The 16,934-nt window shown below is 38.9% G+C and overlaps 1 protein-coding gene across 3 annotated transcripts in view; it reads left to right on the top strand.

Moving 5' to 3' along the window:
* Positions 1–447: 447 nt before the first annotated feature.
* The window catches only part of adcy2a (adenylate cyclase 2a), a 68,928-nt gene continuing 52,441 nt past the window's right edge, over positions 448–16,934 (top strand). The window contains exons 1-5 of one of the 3 annotated variants that reach the window (XM_054781380.1): positions 448–525; positions 747–831; positions 1,066–1,710; positions 1,802–1,879; positions 10,760–10,957. In XM_054781380.1, coding sequence (XP_054637355.1) covers positions 1,186–1,710; positions 1,802–1,879; positions 10,760–10,957 — 801 coding nt within the window. In that variant the 5' untranslated portion in view covers positions 448–525; positions 747–831; positions 1,066–1,185. The remainder of the gene's footprint in view (positions 526–746; positions 832–1,065; positions 1,711–1,801; positions 1,880–10,759; positions 10,958–16,934) is intronic. The other 2 variants (XM_054781381.1, XM_054781382.1) reach the window with 2 other exon arrangements.

Raw genomic sequence — 16,934 nt, 5'->3', positions numbered from 1 at the left:
CACAACAATATGCGTTCAAAAGATACAGAATACATTTTGCATCACAAAACCGTTTAGTCAGACCTCACAATCGCTCTGCGTTATTTACTCTCCCTTTGTATCACTCTGAGCTGCCGCCAGCTGTCAACTGTTGCGCACCTTTCCATCACCTGCTTCACAGTGTTTACTGCTGGCATAGTGAAAGTAAACATGCATGACTCTGAAACAAGTGATGGCGACATTCCTTTTAGCACAAGGCCAAAGGGATACCAATAGGCACCAGAATGCACGGATGCCGAACTTCGTCAAATGGAGTTAGAACAGGCAGAGAGAGAGAGAGAGGAGGGACAGAAGTGCTGAACTGGACTGGCAGCTGTAGCTGTGAGTAGACTATACATATATTCATTTTTTTCCATATTATTTTGACTGATTTCCAAATGACACTGGACATCTGTGTGTTTTTTTTAGAAAGTCACATCCAGCTAACATACATGTACTGTGACTGGAAGCATACTAATAGAAACGTGGAGATGACATCACTTCCAGGTACTGTAGCTGATAATATTAACAGTCATATAATTTTTTGTTATGTAGCAGCTTCACTAGTAATATGTCATTTGGCGATTTGCTGCTCTTGATAGCCTGTTCCCAGTATAATATTTGTAAACAAGGTGGTAATAAATCTGCTTATGCACATCTTCAACGCTTGCCGTGGTGAAGCCATAAAACCAAGAAGAGATTCTGGATAACCCAAACTTATTCTGCAGCACATGCCTGTGGACAAGACACAAGTTGAAGGAGAGAACTGATTGGAGGAGATGCAAGGAACAGGAAGACCGTGGCAGGTTGCAGGTGAAGCTAAGGACCTGAACAATTGAGCAGAAATAGTTGTTGGTTTCTTTGCATTTCTGAAAGGTTGAGCGAACAGAAGACAATCCATTCAGTCTTTTCAGTAGTGTCAGTGTAATCCTGCAAACTAACAAACTGGTATAAGCGGTGGACACAAAGTAATAAATGCCATCATGGTATTTTTTTCTCTCCCTACTGCTGTTGCACCTTCTTCTTATTCCTCCCCTCCCCCTTTAGTCATCTCCCCCTCCCCTTACCCTTCACTTCCCTCCCACTTTTTCCCTCTCACTCTAAAGCGCACTCAGTCTCTCCCCTCATTTCCCACTCCAACATGTTGGCAGGAGGCGGCTATGGAGGATGCTGCGCTCAAACCTTGGTGTGTTCTTGCCACCTCTCCGGCCAGCGCACATTGCCTCTGACTCAGACCCACCTTTCACCTGTATCCGCCTGAAGGACTTTAAAAGGGAGGAGGTTGGGGAGGTCCTCAAGGTTCCACAGGAGATCAGGAGCACTCACACCAGGGTCCCCAGAAGGAGCAACAGCAGCAGGAGAAAAGTGGAGCACAGCAACTGCCCTTCATCTGTGGTGGAAACTGTTACCTCAGACGTCATCGCCTCCTCTGGTTTCTCTCCTGCTTCTCCCTTCTCAGCTCCAAGATCCATGTGGCAAGAGGCAATAAGGAGGAAGCGGTACCTCCTGGACCGGACCGGGGAGTCTGGTGTGAGGGAAAAAGGAGGTCAGGAGAAGAGGAGCAGATCCCGGGACTGGCTGTATGAGTCGTACTACTGTATGAGCCAGCAGCATCCTCTGATTGTGTTCCTGCTGCTCATAGTGATGGGAGCATGCCTGGCTCTGCTGACTGTGTTCTTTGCATCAGGACTGGTAAGTTCTAAATCCACACATAAATTATGCAAATGTTAATAAAACACAGACAGAGTGTTAAGTCATCACTTTTCCTTTTGTGTGGCAGCAGGATAGTCCTTTAAACAATGGGACTGAGAGAATCATGACACATGGGAACACAGACATAAACAATCACACCAAGATAAAGGTAGATAAATAGTATGTGACGCACACACATTATCTACATGGGTGTCAAAACACAAATCCTCCTCTCCCCAAGTCTCTGTATGTATTTACACATACATGGCCAAAAGCTTGAAAAACGCTGACAGCTGGCAGCACTAATGTGAAGAGAAGCGTAGATAAAAGTGAGGGTGGAATAAAGCCTTAGTTATTGTTTGAGCTCACAGTTGACCGGACGACGAAAAGCAAAAGGTGATTTCTAGCTCTCACTATTTTGACACTATCTCTGCTTTGAAAACCTGACAAATTCAGAGCAGAGGCCAAAGCCCTTTGGGAAATGAAAAGGCATACAGACTGTGATGCAAGTTGAGTTTTAGTGTAAGTTGGAATTTATACCTAAATTATACCTAAATGAACACCGTAGTCACAAACTGTACACAGAACACATGAAGGACATATAAAATACAGTAAGCTAATAAAATGATCAAATGCAATAATTAAATGAAACAGTAATAAAAAAGACAGAACAATTCCTTACTTTTATCCCTGTGGATGTCTTACACAATGGAAGGGGCGTTGCGAGAGACAGGCATATTGGGAGGAGGAAGTCTGAATAATGAGACCACTTCGCTGCTTAGTTATCTCTGTCCATTTCATAGGAGAAGGTCATTTCACATGTTCAAGAATACCATCTTTACCCTTCATGATGGTCACTGCGTTTGAGCGTCTTGGACCAGCATGCAGCCAGTGTTGATTTCTCCACTGAGCCTTTTATGATGTCTCATTTCACTTTACTTTTCACCTTTCTAATACATGCTGCCACCAGAAGTCTCCCTCATGCTTGGGGTTTAAAGTTTAAAAGTGAACTAAAAGAACAAACGTGATGTCAGTGTAGAAACCCACCTACCTATTACTCCACCGTGCAAACTACTTCTCCTTTTCTTTGGTTCAGTCTTAATCATTTATGGGAGTGTGTTCGTAATCATGAAACATTATAAAACGGAATGCCATAAAACGAGTACCACCTGTGTTGACATTGCGATATATTGCATTGGGTTTTCTTATGAGCATACCCCCGTGAACCTTGTGAGGATTAGCGGCATAGAAGATGGATGGATGGTTCTCTTACAATCAAACATCAATTCACTCTAACATTACAACATACCAGCATTCGATGAATATAGATATAGGATGGGAAAAGGTATATGGCTGTGTTCAATTGTTGCATTCCCTTATTTCTTTGTATGGTTAATGTCCAAGAAGTATCCCCATCCCCAGTTATATTGATATCATAAAGAATAGTAGATGTTATTCTTCTAATATGTCATATTGTCATCTCTCACTAAATCACGGTTCGAACATCACTCGCTCACTCTATTGTGGTTTTCAATAGATGATTGCTGTTTTGTGGTTGACTAGGGTCTATTATTAGTAAAAAAAATATGCACGTTTAAATATATTGTATGTATTTTTTCCCAAATTAAACATTCTCAAGCATAAAAATGGCTAAATGAACTAAAATACAAATACAGTATATGACATTATGAATGTGAATGTAGTATTATACATCGGTCACGAGGTGTCAGTAATTTTTTGGTGACCACCATCAAGGCCCCAGACTTGAACAACTGGCCTTTATTGCAGGTTTAAATGATCTCACAACAGGCACAATAATAATAAACATTATAATAATAATCATAATAATAACACGGGTTACTGTTGCGGGGCTGAAACTCAACTTAGAATCTCCATCGATTCTGCTCCCCTACAAGGAAAACGGACTTAAATGACTTTTTTTCTCAGATTATGGTGGGTAACACAAACGTAAAGGTGACTACATGACTCTAATAATGTTAAGAAAAACATATTAAGAAGATTGTAAATGGGTTTTTTGTGCCATAATTATGAAAAAAATTATGGAAATTCACTTATTGCGGTTGGGTCTGGAACCAATTAACCACAATAAACGAGGGATTAGTGTATATAACATATTCCTAAATGCTATTTTGTGATATTATCGTTGTTGACAGAATATTCATATAATCACAATTGTGCATTACTCTGCAATTCCCACTCCTAAGTTAGTACTTTTTGTCCAATTTCACTTAATATTTATTACAGTAGCATTTGTTAAAAAATTGAATTTAAAGTTTGTTTAGACGTTTCACCTCGTTTCTGACCAAATGTTCACTTCTTTGCGGGTTATTTGTTATTAATGATCAATACTTTTTAAAACTGTCAAATAATTTTGCAGGTACAGAAAAATTCCATAGCATCAAACCATATTTCCCTTGATGTGAATGTTTGTTTGTTGCATTTAGTTGATTTGTCATTCACTGAAGTGACCTGAATGTTTTTATTTATTTTTTTTTTTATTTTAAACAAGCTGAAGTAAGACACTTAAACCTAAACAGCTTTAAATTTAAGTTAAAGAGCACATTTTGAGTTATAATTAGGGATGGCCGAGATTGGCAGTATTGCAACAGATACCGCTAAGTGTAACAGGACTGGACTTATTACCTTATTATGTATTATTGCACTAAAAATTTGACATGATCTGTTCCTTGTTTATTTATTTATTTATTCTTATTATATTTTCTTGCCGTGGTTGTTTTATTTTGTGATTCTTGTGATAAGTTCATTATGACATTTATTGTCCAACTGTCAATTACCAATATGTGTAAATTATCTGCTCTTATGGAATTAACAGCGCCGCCACAAGCAGCTCTGTGTATTTATTCAAGCACATTTTTAAAGCGACGTTGCGCGTAGGTGTGATTCCCTGTCTACCTATTAATATTGAGGCGGCAGAGCCAGCGCTATGATGAAAGTCAAGCGGCTAGAAAGGAAGTGGGGATTCAAGCCTTCGGTACCTTGTATTATCATAGGAAATGTGAATTCACTACCGAGCAAGATTGATGAGCTGGCAAGAATGTCAAGACCTTCAGGGAGTGCAGCTTATTTGTGCTTCACTGAAAGGCTAACAGCTAGCATCCCAGATGTGAATGTGGGGAGCTAACCGATTTCAGGGCAGTTAGAGTGGACAGGAACACAAGAACCTGTGGAAAGCGCAAAGGAGGTGGGCTTGCACTTTATGTAAACAAACTGTGGCATCATCCTGGCCATGGCAACATTAAAATGTCCATCTATGCAGCATTTTTTAAAAATCTTTTTCTGCATCAGGAAAAAACCTGATACCAATATCTACCGATATCACATTTTTATGCCAATATCGGGGCAGTAATATCGGGCCCATAATATCGGTGGGCCGATATTATCGGACATCCCTAATTATAACGCCCCACTGTTTAATGACATGTCTGTTCATTGGCACCTCTGTGTTTGTGAAGGATTTATAATCTCATAGTTGAACATATTTTAGCAATAGAAAGCCCCTTCATGTTCCATCTCTGATGAAACTGCTCTTAAGAAGGGATTATTATAATACTCTTGTGAAAGAGGCTCACATAGCACATGTCACACACGGGGAATGTGCATTGTTTGCAAAATGCAAACAGATAATATCAGCAACTTCCATGTATGCTCAAATGCATTTCTGTGTCATCTATGTCTGATTAGTCACCAAACTGTGTACTTATTAACAGAGGCAAAAGCAGTCTTCAGAGGCAAAAGTTTTGTGGTTTTGCCTGTGATGACAGATCTATGTGGAGAATCATCATTTTTCTTTTTTTGACCTGGCATTTTAGCCACAACTCCTATTTGCCCCATTAATGTGACTGATACGTCTGACAAAGCTTGCATTAGTCTAAAAGGTTTGCTGTAGTTTGTAATTTAAACAGAGACTGACGTTTTACAGTGTATGACATGTATGGAGCCAAACTGAAATCTGTTTAATATAGTAAGTTTGCAGTGATGATATTTCTGAAAATATACCAAAAATAAATTGTGCTAACAATGGATTTCTAGGCGGAGATTGTACAACGATGTTGAGTCTTCCTGCCCTACATCCTGCCTTTTTGCTTTGTGTGTGCGAGATTGGCATGACCTTTGCTCCGCCCTTTCATTCTCCGTCCTCCTCTATTTCTGTCCATTCTTCATTCTGTGCCTGCCGTCTTTCACCTTCTCATATTTCTCTCTCTCTTTCGTTTGTATCCTATCATCCCCCCTTCCTGTGAGCTGGATGACCTAAATCCTGCACTGTTTTGGAGCTCTGCTCTGGGCGAGACAAATTCTCTCCGCAACCACACGCACCCTGTCCTGTCCCGCTGCATTGACTGCGTGCATGGGGAAGAGACAAGAGGAAAGATGGGTGGTGGGGGAGGGGAAGAAAATGTAAAAGCCTTACAAAAGATGGAAAGCAAATACTAAGATGAAAGAAAATGTGGCAAGTACATATAAAATACTGTATTGACGCAAATATAAGACAAAACCATTTTATTCAAGACCCGCTTTTGGATTAAATGAATTTTGTGCAAGAGTGTCACTTTGTCACCACCTGCTGGTTTGCATGTACGTACAAATCTATCTAATCCAAATATAAAACCACATTTTTTTAACTTTTCTTTTTTTAAAGGAAAATACCGTCTTATATTTGGGGTCAATGCAGTATTAAGCATACAAGTGGAACCTCTAAGCTTAATCACAGTCCCAGGAAGCAGGCCAACTTCTAATTTATTCAGATTTTTAGACAATTTACGTAGGGAATAATGAAAGCAGAAATACAGTAATCCCTCATTTATTTAATTGGTTCCAGACCCGACTGTGGTAAATTAATTTCCGCAAAGTAGTATTCCTTATTCATAGATTGAATATTTTTGGAGTTAGTGCATAGAAACCCAGTTTATGACCTTCTAAATACCGTTTTGAACATTATTAGCGCCATGTAGACATGAAATAACATCCTTACACTCATATTACCCAATGTAGTAGACATCATAACTGCAAAAAAACCATTTACGACATTAATAAGACTTGTGCTCGTGTGTGGTGCTGTAAATGTGTTGGGCCAGCTGAGTGGAAGGCAGACAGGGAGTGGATGCCAGAGGCTCGGAGTTGATTTTTAACTACAGTAGCTCGTGTTAGGGATTATTTTGCCTGTTGTGAGATAATGCCAACCTGCAATAAAAGCGTGTTGTGACGATCAAGTTGGTGCGTGTGCATCTCACCGAACATGACAGTAACATCACTGACACCTAGTGACCAATGTCGAATACTACATATCATATCATCATGACTGAATGTTTCTGAATGCCTTATATTTATATTTTTGCTCATTTAGCCATTTTCAAGCCTGGAAATGCTTAATTTAGAAAAAAAACATGTATAATTTGCTTATTTATGTATACTATTTGACTAATAATAGGCCATATTCAACCGTGAAACAGCATGATTTATAAAGTAATATATTTTTTGAAAACCATGATAGAGTGAAGTTGTGAAATTTAAAGTGCAAAGTGGTGAAACTGCTACTGCATAAAAACATTTAAACATTTCTGCCTTTACTATGATAACAACTGACAATGTGTCTGGTGACGTTGCTGCCTAAATCTGTAACCTTTACTGCACTTTTCTAAAAGACAACCCATAATGCAGTGCAGAGCTTTGTCACCACAGGTGGATGATTCTGGTACACTGGGGATCAATAAGGCATCTGTGTCAGCAAACTGCAAGTCATTTTGTATAGAAGATGCAAAGTAGGGAGCAACTTCCATCCGAGATTTGAGAAGGCAAATTTTGGATGTTTATTTGATGAATGTGGCTCTACGTATAAATGTCACTCAACTGGCTAATTATCAATATTTAAGTTGTCTCTCGCCCCTTGGCACATTAGTGAAAAGAAGCAAGTATAGGCTGAGATATGTGGCTACCGTCACCAAGCGGTGTCACATTCCATTGCGCCAACCTCTTACAGTCACCTTGAAAGAAATTCCTGAAATTTTTATAAGAACGTTCATAATCAGTGTATGTCAGAGACAGAAAAGCCGAGTGAAATCCATAATGAATGTGTTTTCAACTTCACTTCTTACTTACCGTACTCTCAGTTAAAAAAGCATAATAAAAAAGTGTCACATACACAGTATTGCTGACTTATATGAAATGTACACAATTGAATTATTCATCAACTTTTTAAAAAAATCTGGTTTCTGCAGTCTGATCCCTTCAATATGGAAATCTTAGAATTGTTAACAACATATGCACAGCACACCAATGTCTTCCTCAGGCAATATTTTACCTCCCCTGTGGGTGTTATATTTAAATATTTTTGTGTCTGACTGATGTTCTCCTGCAATGACACCTCATTATTTTGTGTACATTTTTTTCTTGATTACACTAGACAAGGGGACACCAACCCTCGTGACAGACAGCAGTCGGAAGCAGAATGAGTCTTATCAAAGAACACTTGGATACTTTCATTTTTTCAATATAAACAACATTGTGCTTGTAATAATTAACATGCAGGCAACATAGGAAACGCCATGATCTCCAGTATCAGTGATTCCTCTCAATCATTATCAGACAGGATTGGGCAATTATTTTGACTTGCGGTGCAACATTGCAGATGCACTATCGAAAGTGTCCTTACCGCCTCCATCACTGTTTGGTACGGTAACTGTACAACACGTGATAGGAAGGCACTCCAGCGGGTGATCAAGACCTCACAGAACATTGTTGGGGCAGCCCTCCCCTCACTGCAAGACATTTATAAAACCAGAGTCCTACGCAGAACACACAACCTCATCAAGGACAGCACACATCCACAACACTCATTATTCACACTCCTACCGTCAGGCAGACGCTACAGGAGTTTGAAGTCCAGGACCACAAGGCTGGCAAACAGCTTTTACCCACAGGCCATCAGGCTTCTCAACGAAGCACTCACACACGCCGCACGCAACACAGACTCATAGCACTTTATTTATTTATTACTTATTTATTTGTATATTTATTTGTATGAATGTCTCTTCTTTTTGTTGCTGCTTAATTTATTGGTATATATGTTTGTTTATATGTTTATGTTTCTTATGTTCTTATTCTTTCTTGTATTTTCTTTCTTTTCTTGGGAGAATGAACAGAATAAGATTTTCATTGCATGGTATTACTGCTGTTTTACCATGCACATGACAATAAAACTCTCTTGAATCTTGAATCTCTTGAATCTTGAACATTGTGTCATACAATCTGCCGTATGTACTTGAGTTCCTTTTTACAGGAGCACCTTAAACATTCATTTGCATTGGTGAATAGAATAGGATAGAATGTCTATTGTTTTGTGACAGGTATAACGAAATTGAAGGGGCAGCTTTTTTAAAACACAGGACGTCCACCTACATGATATAAACCGGTGATTCTCAACTGGTGGGTCGGGACCCAAAAGTGGGTCGTGCAACCATGTAGGGCGGGTCGCAGAAAAATTAAAATTGTTATTATTATTACTGTTATTAAAATATTACAAATGCATTAATAATACAAATACTGAAAAACAAATACAAATAATAAATAATATAACAATAAATTATTTATAAATAAATAATAATAAATACATTAAATACAACCGGTTTGACTTTTTTACATTTTGAAGTAAAATTAAGTAATATTTTAGTATCCTTCCCTCTGAATATATACTCATTGAACAGTTGTAAGTGAAATATTACATTTTGTGGCCTTACTGAGTGCAATTTTCATATTTCATTTTAATCTATGCAGTTTTTGCAGAGCCGGCTAGCCCATGAGGCATTATAGGCAAATGCTAAGAGCAACCTTGCCTCCAGAGAGTGGCAAAAAATTATTAATGTTTAAAAAGATGACATAGGCCATTGAAAAAAGAAATCATTTGCTTGTTTTGATTTAAATAAAAGTGGGTTGCGACGTAATGACTGTTGTAAAACGTGGGTCCTAGGTTGAGACCATTTGAGGACTCCTGATATAAATGCAAATTACAGTGTCTTTAGGTGTTTCTGTAGCTCTATGTGAATGGAGATAGAGTTGAAACGTTTAAAAACTCCGCTTTTGTGTGTCTTGTAAACATGTTGACACATATCTCAGCACAGTCATCCGTCCCTTCCCTGTCCCCTGCATGTTTTATATCCAACAATCTATCCATTTTCCAACATTTATCCTATTCAGAGTTGCAGGGGAAGCTGGAAATGCAGACTAAACCCTATAATGGTGGCCACTCAATCACAGGGCACATAAGGACAATTAACCATTCATACTCATATTCTGCATGAAGGTCAGCCATCGTTGCCACCACACTATCAGATCATTTAGATATGAATCAGATACTGTATGTGATGATGATGTGACTTCAGTGTAAGCGGACAGAGTGTATTTCCCCTGTAACTGCCATCCTGGTGACATTGAAACAGGTCAAATCAAAACTGCAGCAAATGCTGGGAGGGACATAAGGAAAAGAAGGGAAAACTTGCCCTTTGAATCTACTTGAGGGAGGAGTCAGACCAGTACAACTTCGACTGGTCGCCAGTTAGTCAGTTACTATGGAGAAATTGGTTTGACTTTTACCTGTAGGCGTTGTCTAGCTCATCGACTCAATGTCATATTTGGTTGCAAAGTGGCAGTTACCTCCTACTCATACTCCTCCACGCACTCAAATGCCATCAAATGCACTAACGCTGCTAAAAGGTAAACACTTCCTTCCCAAAATAGTGCGGTTGTTCCCTCAAATTCAAGGCAAAGTTTTCAAAAGTGTGGAGAACGTCATATAGATTAAGTAAAGCACGCATGACTTCAGTTTTATACGAAATATGTTTATCTGAAACCAAGTCAGGGATTCTCCTACCCAATGTTTGTCCTACATGTTTTTTGGTGGTTATTTTACCATTAAGCTAAAACAAAATATCAATCTATTTTTTAATCTCTTGCTACACTGCCCCAGTGCATACAAAGCAAAGGTTTTATTTTCTAACGCATGTCATTCTTGTTCCAGAACGTTGAAGACCACATGGCTTTTGTAATCACTGTGCCCACGGCGTTGGCGATCTTCCTGGCCGTGTTTGTTTTGGTCTGCATCGAATCCATTTTCAAGAAGCTCCTTCGCGTTTTCTCCCTCGTCATCTGGGCTTGCTTGGTTGCCATGGGTTACCTTTTTATGTTTTCCGGTGGGATTGTCTGTCCATGGGACCAGGTAAGACTTTTGTATTTGATTTATTTTTTGTATAAAATGTGGCGCACTCTGTGACTTATTCATAGGCGGTATAAATAACTAAACATACCCCGCGGGTTTGAAAATGAGGCCAATGTGGAAGTGCTTGAAACGTGAATTCTTTTGAATGCCCTGCAGGGAGAATTCGTGGCTGCCAAAAAAAGTGTTTTGAGAAAGTGATCACTGGACCTAGGAACTCAATAAAGATTTCTATGAATGAGTTTGAAGTACAGATGCTCGATATTGGCGCTCCCAGCACTTTGTTACCTATACCCCTTTACCAATATCAACCGACACTGATATTGGCAGCGGCTTTTCCCTCAAATCAATGATCACATTATGCTTCTTCTACTGTGATGGCATTGGAGGCATCTCACAAACAAACACTGTGGGCAAAAAGACATAAATATTGCAAAATGCAATGTAATTTATAGAAGAAGTGTCAAAAGACTGCATATAACTCAGAGTGATTCGTCCTGAGGTGTGATATTAGATTAGAAGAAAAATGACTTACCATCCCCTTGCATAACCAGTGCTTTATATCACGTGCCGCATGACAGGATAGACTTTAGTTTTGGTTGGGTTTCATTTTCACGTTGTTTCCTGTTTTGTGCTCTTATTTTGTTTTTTTGTTTCCTGTTTGACGCGATGTGCAGCTGCTTTGTGGTTACGCATGCAGCGTTACCTTCGTAGCAATCAGGTCTACTCTTTCGGTGGAGCCGTGTTACACACAAACAGCAAAATACAACACTTTACCGTCAAGGCAAATGACTTATTTACGATCCCAAGGCAAATGTAAAAATAATTTAAGTCGGTGGACATACTGAACCAACATGCATCACTTGCGCGCCAATACAGTTATCACCTGAAAAAGTGAGACCAATTTGATCGAATATCAAATTTTTATGAAAATACTGGACCAGAATATTGCTTGGCTAATATTATCTATCACTATTATTATCGGACATCCCTAGTTTTAAGTGTCAATAATATGTTTCAAGCAGCATGATATCAGTTATGTGAATTATCTCATATTGGGGCTAGGAGTGTCCCCACAACTTTTTCACATCTTATACGATACCGATAGTGCAGCTCGGAAGAACGGCCGATACCAAAATCAAGCCGCTATCAAGCACGAATCATACATACTTATATTACTTTTTTGTAGTGTGGAATGTTAGAGTGGAATGTTAGAAACTGCTTTTTCAAGTGGTCTTACTCAAACTGAAAACAATATGTACCAACAGTAGGTATGAGAAAAACTGAATCATTCGCTTCTTTTTATATCTGGTGTATAGTTTTATCGAAAATAGGAATAATGCAGTGAGGTTTGACGTGTTCAATGAAGCGCTTAAACCCGACATTACTTCCCACCGACAGGCGCTGGCTCTGTTCTGTCATGGCCAATGACTTTTTGCCATCTCATGGGAGTTTCTCACGCTTTACAAATGTTTCAAACAGCGGTGAACGTTTGAAGGAGCCATGATCTTGCGATGGGGTAGGTCGTATTAAATTTCCCCGGTTCTGTGAAGTGTCAGTCAACTGTCAGTTGGCGCGTGAGAGCCAGGGAGTACTTTCAATGTACTGCCAACATGTACAAACTTATCGTACTCAACATACAATTTGACACTTGAATACGCTTGGATGCTTCACAGCTCTCCATTTTGTTGCATTTTCCTGGTTTCTGTTCCGAGGTCAGTCTGTACAGTACTGATAAATAAATAAATATCATCAGTTTCTCAATAGTGTTTAAAATTGGGGGGCCGTGATTGGGGGGGCATGACAGAAAATAATTGAGAACCACTTGTATCAGAGAAGAAAAAATGAGATGTGACTGGTAACTAAATAACGATAATCAAACACATAATGTATTTAATTTACATTTTTCAAAACAACATTAAACAAAATGTGCATGTTCACATTTTTGAACATCTGCATTAAATCAGCTTTGTGCAAAACCATTTTGCTTGTAGCTCAACCATCTTATTTACTATGTTTTAGTTCTTTTTCTTGTTCAGTGAGAGACATCTAGTCCCTGTTGGGCTTTGATCACAGTTTATTTATGGTCTATACTGTACTTGTACGACGTGACAACATTGCAATTGAAAGTGGCAAGATCATACCCCTGCCTTTTGCTGTGCAGCCAAATATATCTCATTTCAATGGAACTTGCAGAGCACACTGAATTGTTTGCTTATGCAAGCAACGCTCATTCACTAGTACCTAGAAATACTGATCTAGAGTCTAATGTGGACTCATTTGTCACAAAGCGGCATCTCTATGTGTACTGATTCACACGTTATTCTATTCATCTCTTTCCTCCACTCGCTGAAAATGTCAGGCCTTTATGCCATTACTCTGTCTGCAGCATCTTAACCATGCTAATTAACATTTATCTGGAGAGATAGTATTGTTGACTCACACTCTTGACTTGACGCCCCTCGCTGCCTTATTATAGATATATTTACAGTTACTTTTAAGCTCCTTGAATGCATGTTACTTTTTACAGAAATTCTTTGTGATATACCACTGAAAGTTAAAAATTACTATGTGCGCACGTACATCAAAAAAATCTATATTCCCATGCTTCCTTGTCAATCAACATTTTTATCATCTTGTCTGTTTCATGCATGCGCTTGGATTTCTCACAAAAAACAGTCTACCGCAATCACATGGTCTCCATTCAAAATAACGATGGGTGTTGATAACCAACCCTGTTGTGCCCTTTCAGTAAAGTGAGCTACTGCATGTTGTAAGATAAATATAGCTCTGAGAATCCAAATTCAGTGTTGCCCTTCCACTCCCCAATGTCCCAGGTTTGGTTTGTATAAATTTGAGGCTCCATTTCCGAACCTGAAATCAATTGGGTGCTTATCCGCTTCCCACAAAGCCCCCTCTGTTTGCTGATGCTCAGGAGAAAGGCTTATCTGTGTGGTCCAGTCTCTACCCCTTGCTGAGAAATGTCTGCGCCCTGCTCATCTCCTTTCCATCCTTCAGCCGCCAAATCTCCTGCAAAGAAACTAACACAAATACATCCAAACTTCTTAAATATATTGCTAGCATTGGCCTTGGTACACAACCCTGACCCCAAAAAAACAAGTAAAACAGTATTGATTACAGTATACTAGTATACTAGTCTGTTTTTGCATACCCCAGTTCTTATATGATTTGGTTTTCGTTGAAAATTTTTGTTTACCTAGGTTTTCATACACTGTCTCAGTTTTTGTATAATATTGCATTTAACAAACTACTTGGTTTTCCTTGTACTATATCGTTCTGCAAAATCAAGTGCCCAAACAAGGAACCCTCGCCGTTGGAGCCTCACTGTTTGTGTATTTTTCATTGAGTGCGATGGCTAAATGACCTGCAACGGGAAGTTGACACCAACAATAAGATCCATCCATTCATAATTTATAATTATTTTGCATTTTAATTCTCTAGAAAATTTATTTTTTGTCAATATTTTTGGGGCTCTGGAATCCATCATTATTACAGTATTACTATAACTATTACTATTACTATTACTATTACTATTACTATTACTATTGCTTATTATTAGGAATGCTCCGGTCAGGGTTTTATGCTGCCGATTCTGATACCGATCATCCATGAGTGAGATCGGCCGTTACTGACACCGATCACATGGATTAAATATACATTTTTATCAATTTATGTATGATGAGTGATATCAGTCAGGGGTGCCGTTAAACAATTCCAAGGGCCTCTGGCAAATAGGTAATTATTCAAAAATAAATGTTTGGACGGATTGTCTTTTGTTTTGCCTCTATTTGTTTGAAATGAATTTTGTACTGTTTGACTGTTTTTGAATTTTATTTGATGCGTGTTTTGGAGTAATACAAATACTGTTCAATAATTGTTTTTTAGCTCAGGATAACAAAATTTACAGAATAAAATAATACTAATAAATATCTTTATTAATTAGAATCGAAATCTGTCATGCTTAACTTGAACAGAATAAACTGAGTGGTGAGGTTTCAGGGCTCTCCAACGCTCATCACTATTAGAGCTGTCAACTATGTGTGTTTTATTTATGACTGGCAATATTGAAATTGTACACTGCTTTAATTACCAAGCGGAGCTCCACTCAAACGGTGTGGCCATCGTCTTTATGTTATTTTGTGGTCATTTGTCATTATATAAAGACATAAAATCTGAATTGAACGGTTATAATAAAAAAGAGTTGGCGCAAATATTCTTTGACCCTTTGGTGAGCTTTTCAAAATCATCTGGCAAGATAGGAGAGCCCTGTGATAGTATCACCGTCATCAGGCTAGACATACTATGTGTTTATGTTCATTAAACAAACACACACAGATAGTGTTTTCAGGACAAGATATAATTAGGATAATAATGACAACAAGAGGGCAAAACTTACTAACTTGAAAACGTTAATATGTACCCCATGAACGTAATATTCATTAGTAGCTTGCCTGTGGGACAATCACGACCTCCGAACTAACCACATTGCTGTTTGTTTTAAAAACAAAATGTCACTGTGGTAAAAAGTTACATTTGGAGCCCCAAGACGAGAAGCTAGTTGCATAATTCTGGCTAGCCAGCTAGCTGGCTGCCGCCAGTGCCAGCTAGGCGAAGCATGTAAACAAAGAAGCAAGAGAAGTCGAACAGCAATAAGTTTGATAAGGAAGTGATCAAACACACTGGTATCGATTGGCATAGCCTGTGGCAAGCTCAATACGAGACGCATCATTTTGTTGACAACCGTATGTGACACAGCAGACATGTAGGATTTGCTGCCGCACGCCGAATGGCTTTTGTGATAGGCTTTGAAAGGCATTTATCGGCATACGCCAATATTGATCGGTGGCTGATCGATCGGAGCATCCCTGCTTAATATTATTAACTTTTTTCCAAACAGTGTGTGTAAGAGTAGCCCACCAGAAAAGTTGCTGTCATTGCGTCTTCATCCTCCTCCTTCTGCACTAAAACCACTAAAGTTAACTTCTTCAATGTCAGAAATGAAGAGCCATGTAAATTGTATTCATCAATTTAGCTTTCAGATTTGCAACATGCCACATAATCATGTTATTTACTCACCAAATAATTAAGTTGAAGTGTTTCTACGGATGATTTGACTCATTGACTTGAGGATGCTCAAGCCCTACCACGACTGTCTGACTTTGGAACAGGAATTGTGTGGAAGCTCAAGATTAGAAATAATCAACAAAAAGGAGTGATGCAAGTAATTGAGACGGAGAGAAATGCAGGATGATAAAGAGGCTTATGTTTCTTTCATCGGTGCTGAGCTTGTTGGCACCACACATGGTCGGCTCTGCCGAGACTGTGTTTGTATGTGAGTGCTCAACCGCCTTGAGCAACGTTAGGGTGCAAGTGCTGCATAAATTCACCCCATTTGGAAGTACAGCCCATACTGATTAGAGAGGGTGCAAACTAAGCACCTTTGTAATGTTTCTTTTAAGTGTAATAATAACTGTAGCATGCAATTAAAATGTTGTTTTGGCGCGGGGTGAATTAACAGACTGACGTGCACATTACATGCTTGCTTTGTAAATCAAACCTTTAAGCGGATCCCATCCAGACTGCGGACTAAAAGCCTGATGTAATCTGACACTCCATCGCCATAATTTATTTTATGAACCCACTGTGGCATTATTGAGGATTTGATTAATGGGCTGGAAGCAGCACGGTTGTCTGGATCTTGAAAAAGCCTTGACAACATAATTGTCAGTGAAAGGATCCTCATATGCTTGCCTAAACCACACTGAAGGAAGTTCCTCACAATTCCATTACCACATCAAACCTCAGTATGAAGGAGAAGTCAGCAGGTATATTTCACCCCACAACCCTTCCATTATCCCCCGGTTTCATGATCCAATTAGTGGCATTGGATATCAGAGCATCCATTTAGGAAAAAAACATTCTGCACTCTAAGCAAATTATGTTGTGGTGATAGATGATA

Source organism: Dunckerocampus dactyliophorus, chromosome 7 (assembly GCF_027744805.1).
Source record: "Dunckerocampus dactyliophorus isolate RoL2022-P2 chromosome 7, RoL_Ddac_1.1, whole genome shotgun sequence".
NCBI classification, from domain to species: domain Eukaryota; kingdom Metazoa; phylum Chordata; class Actinopteri; order Syngnathiformes; family Syngnathidae; genus Dunckerocampus; species Dunckerocampus dactyliophorus.
This window is presented reverse-complemented; position numbering and strand designations above follow the sequence as displayed.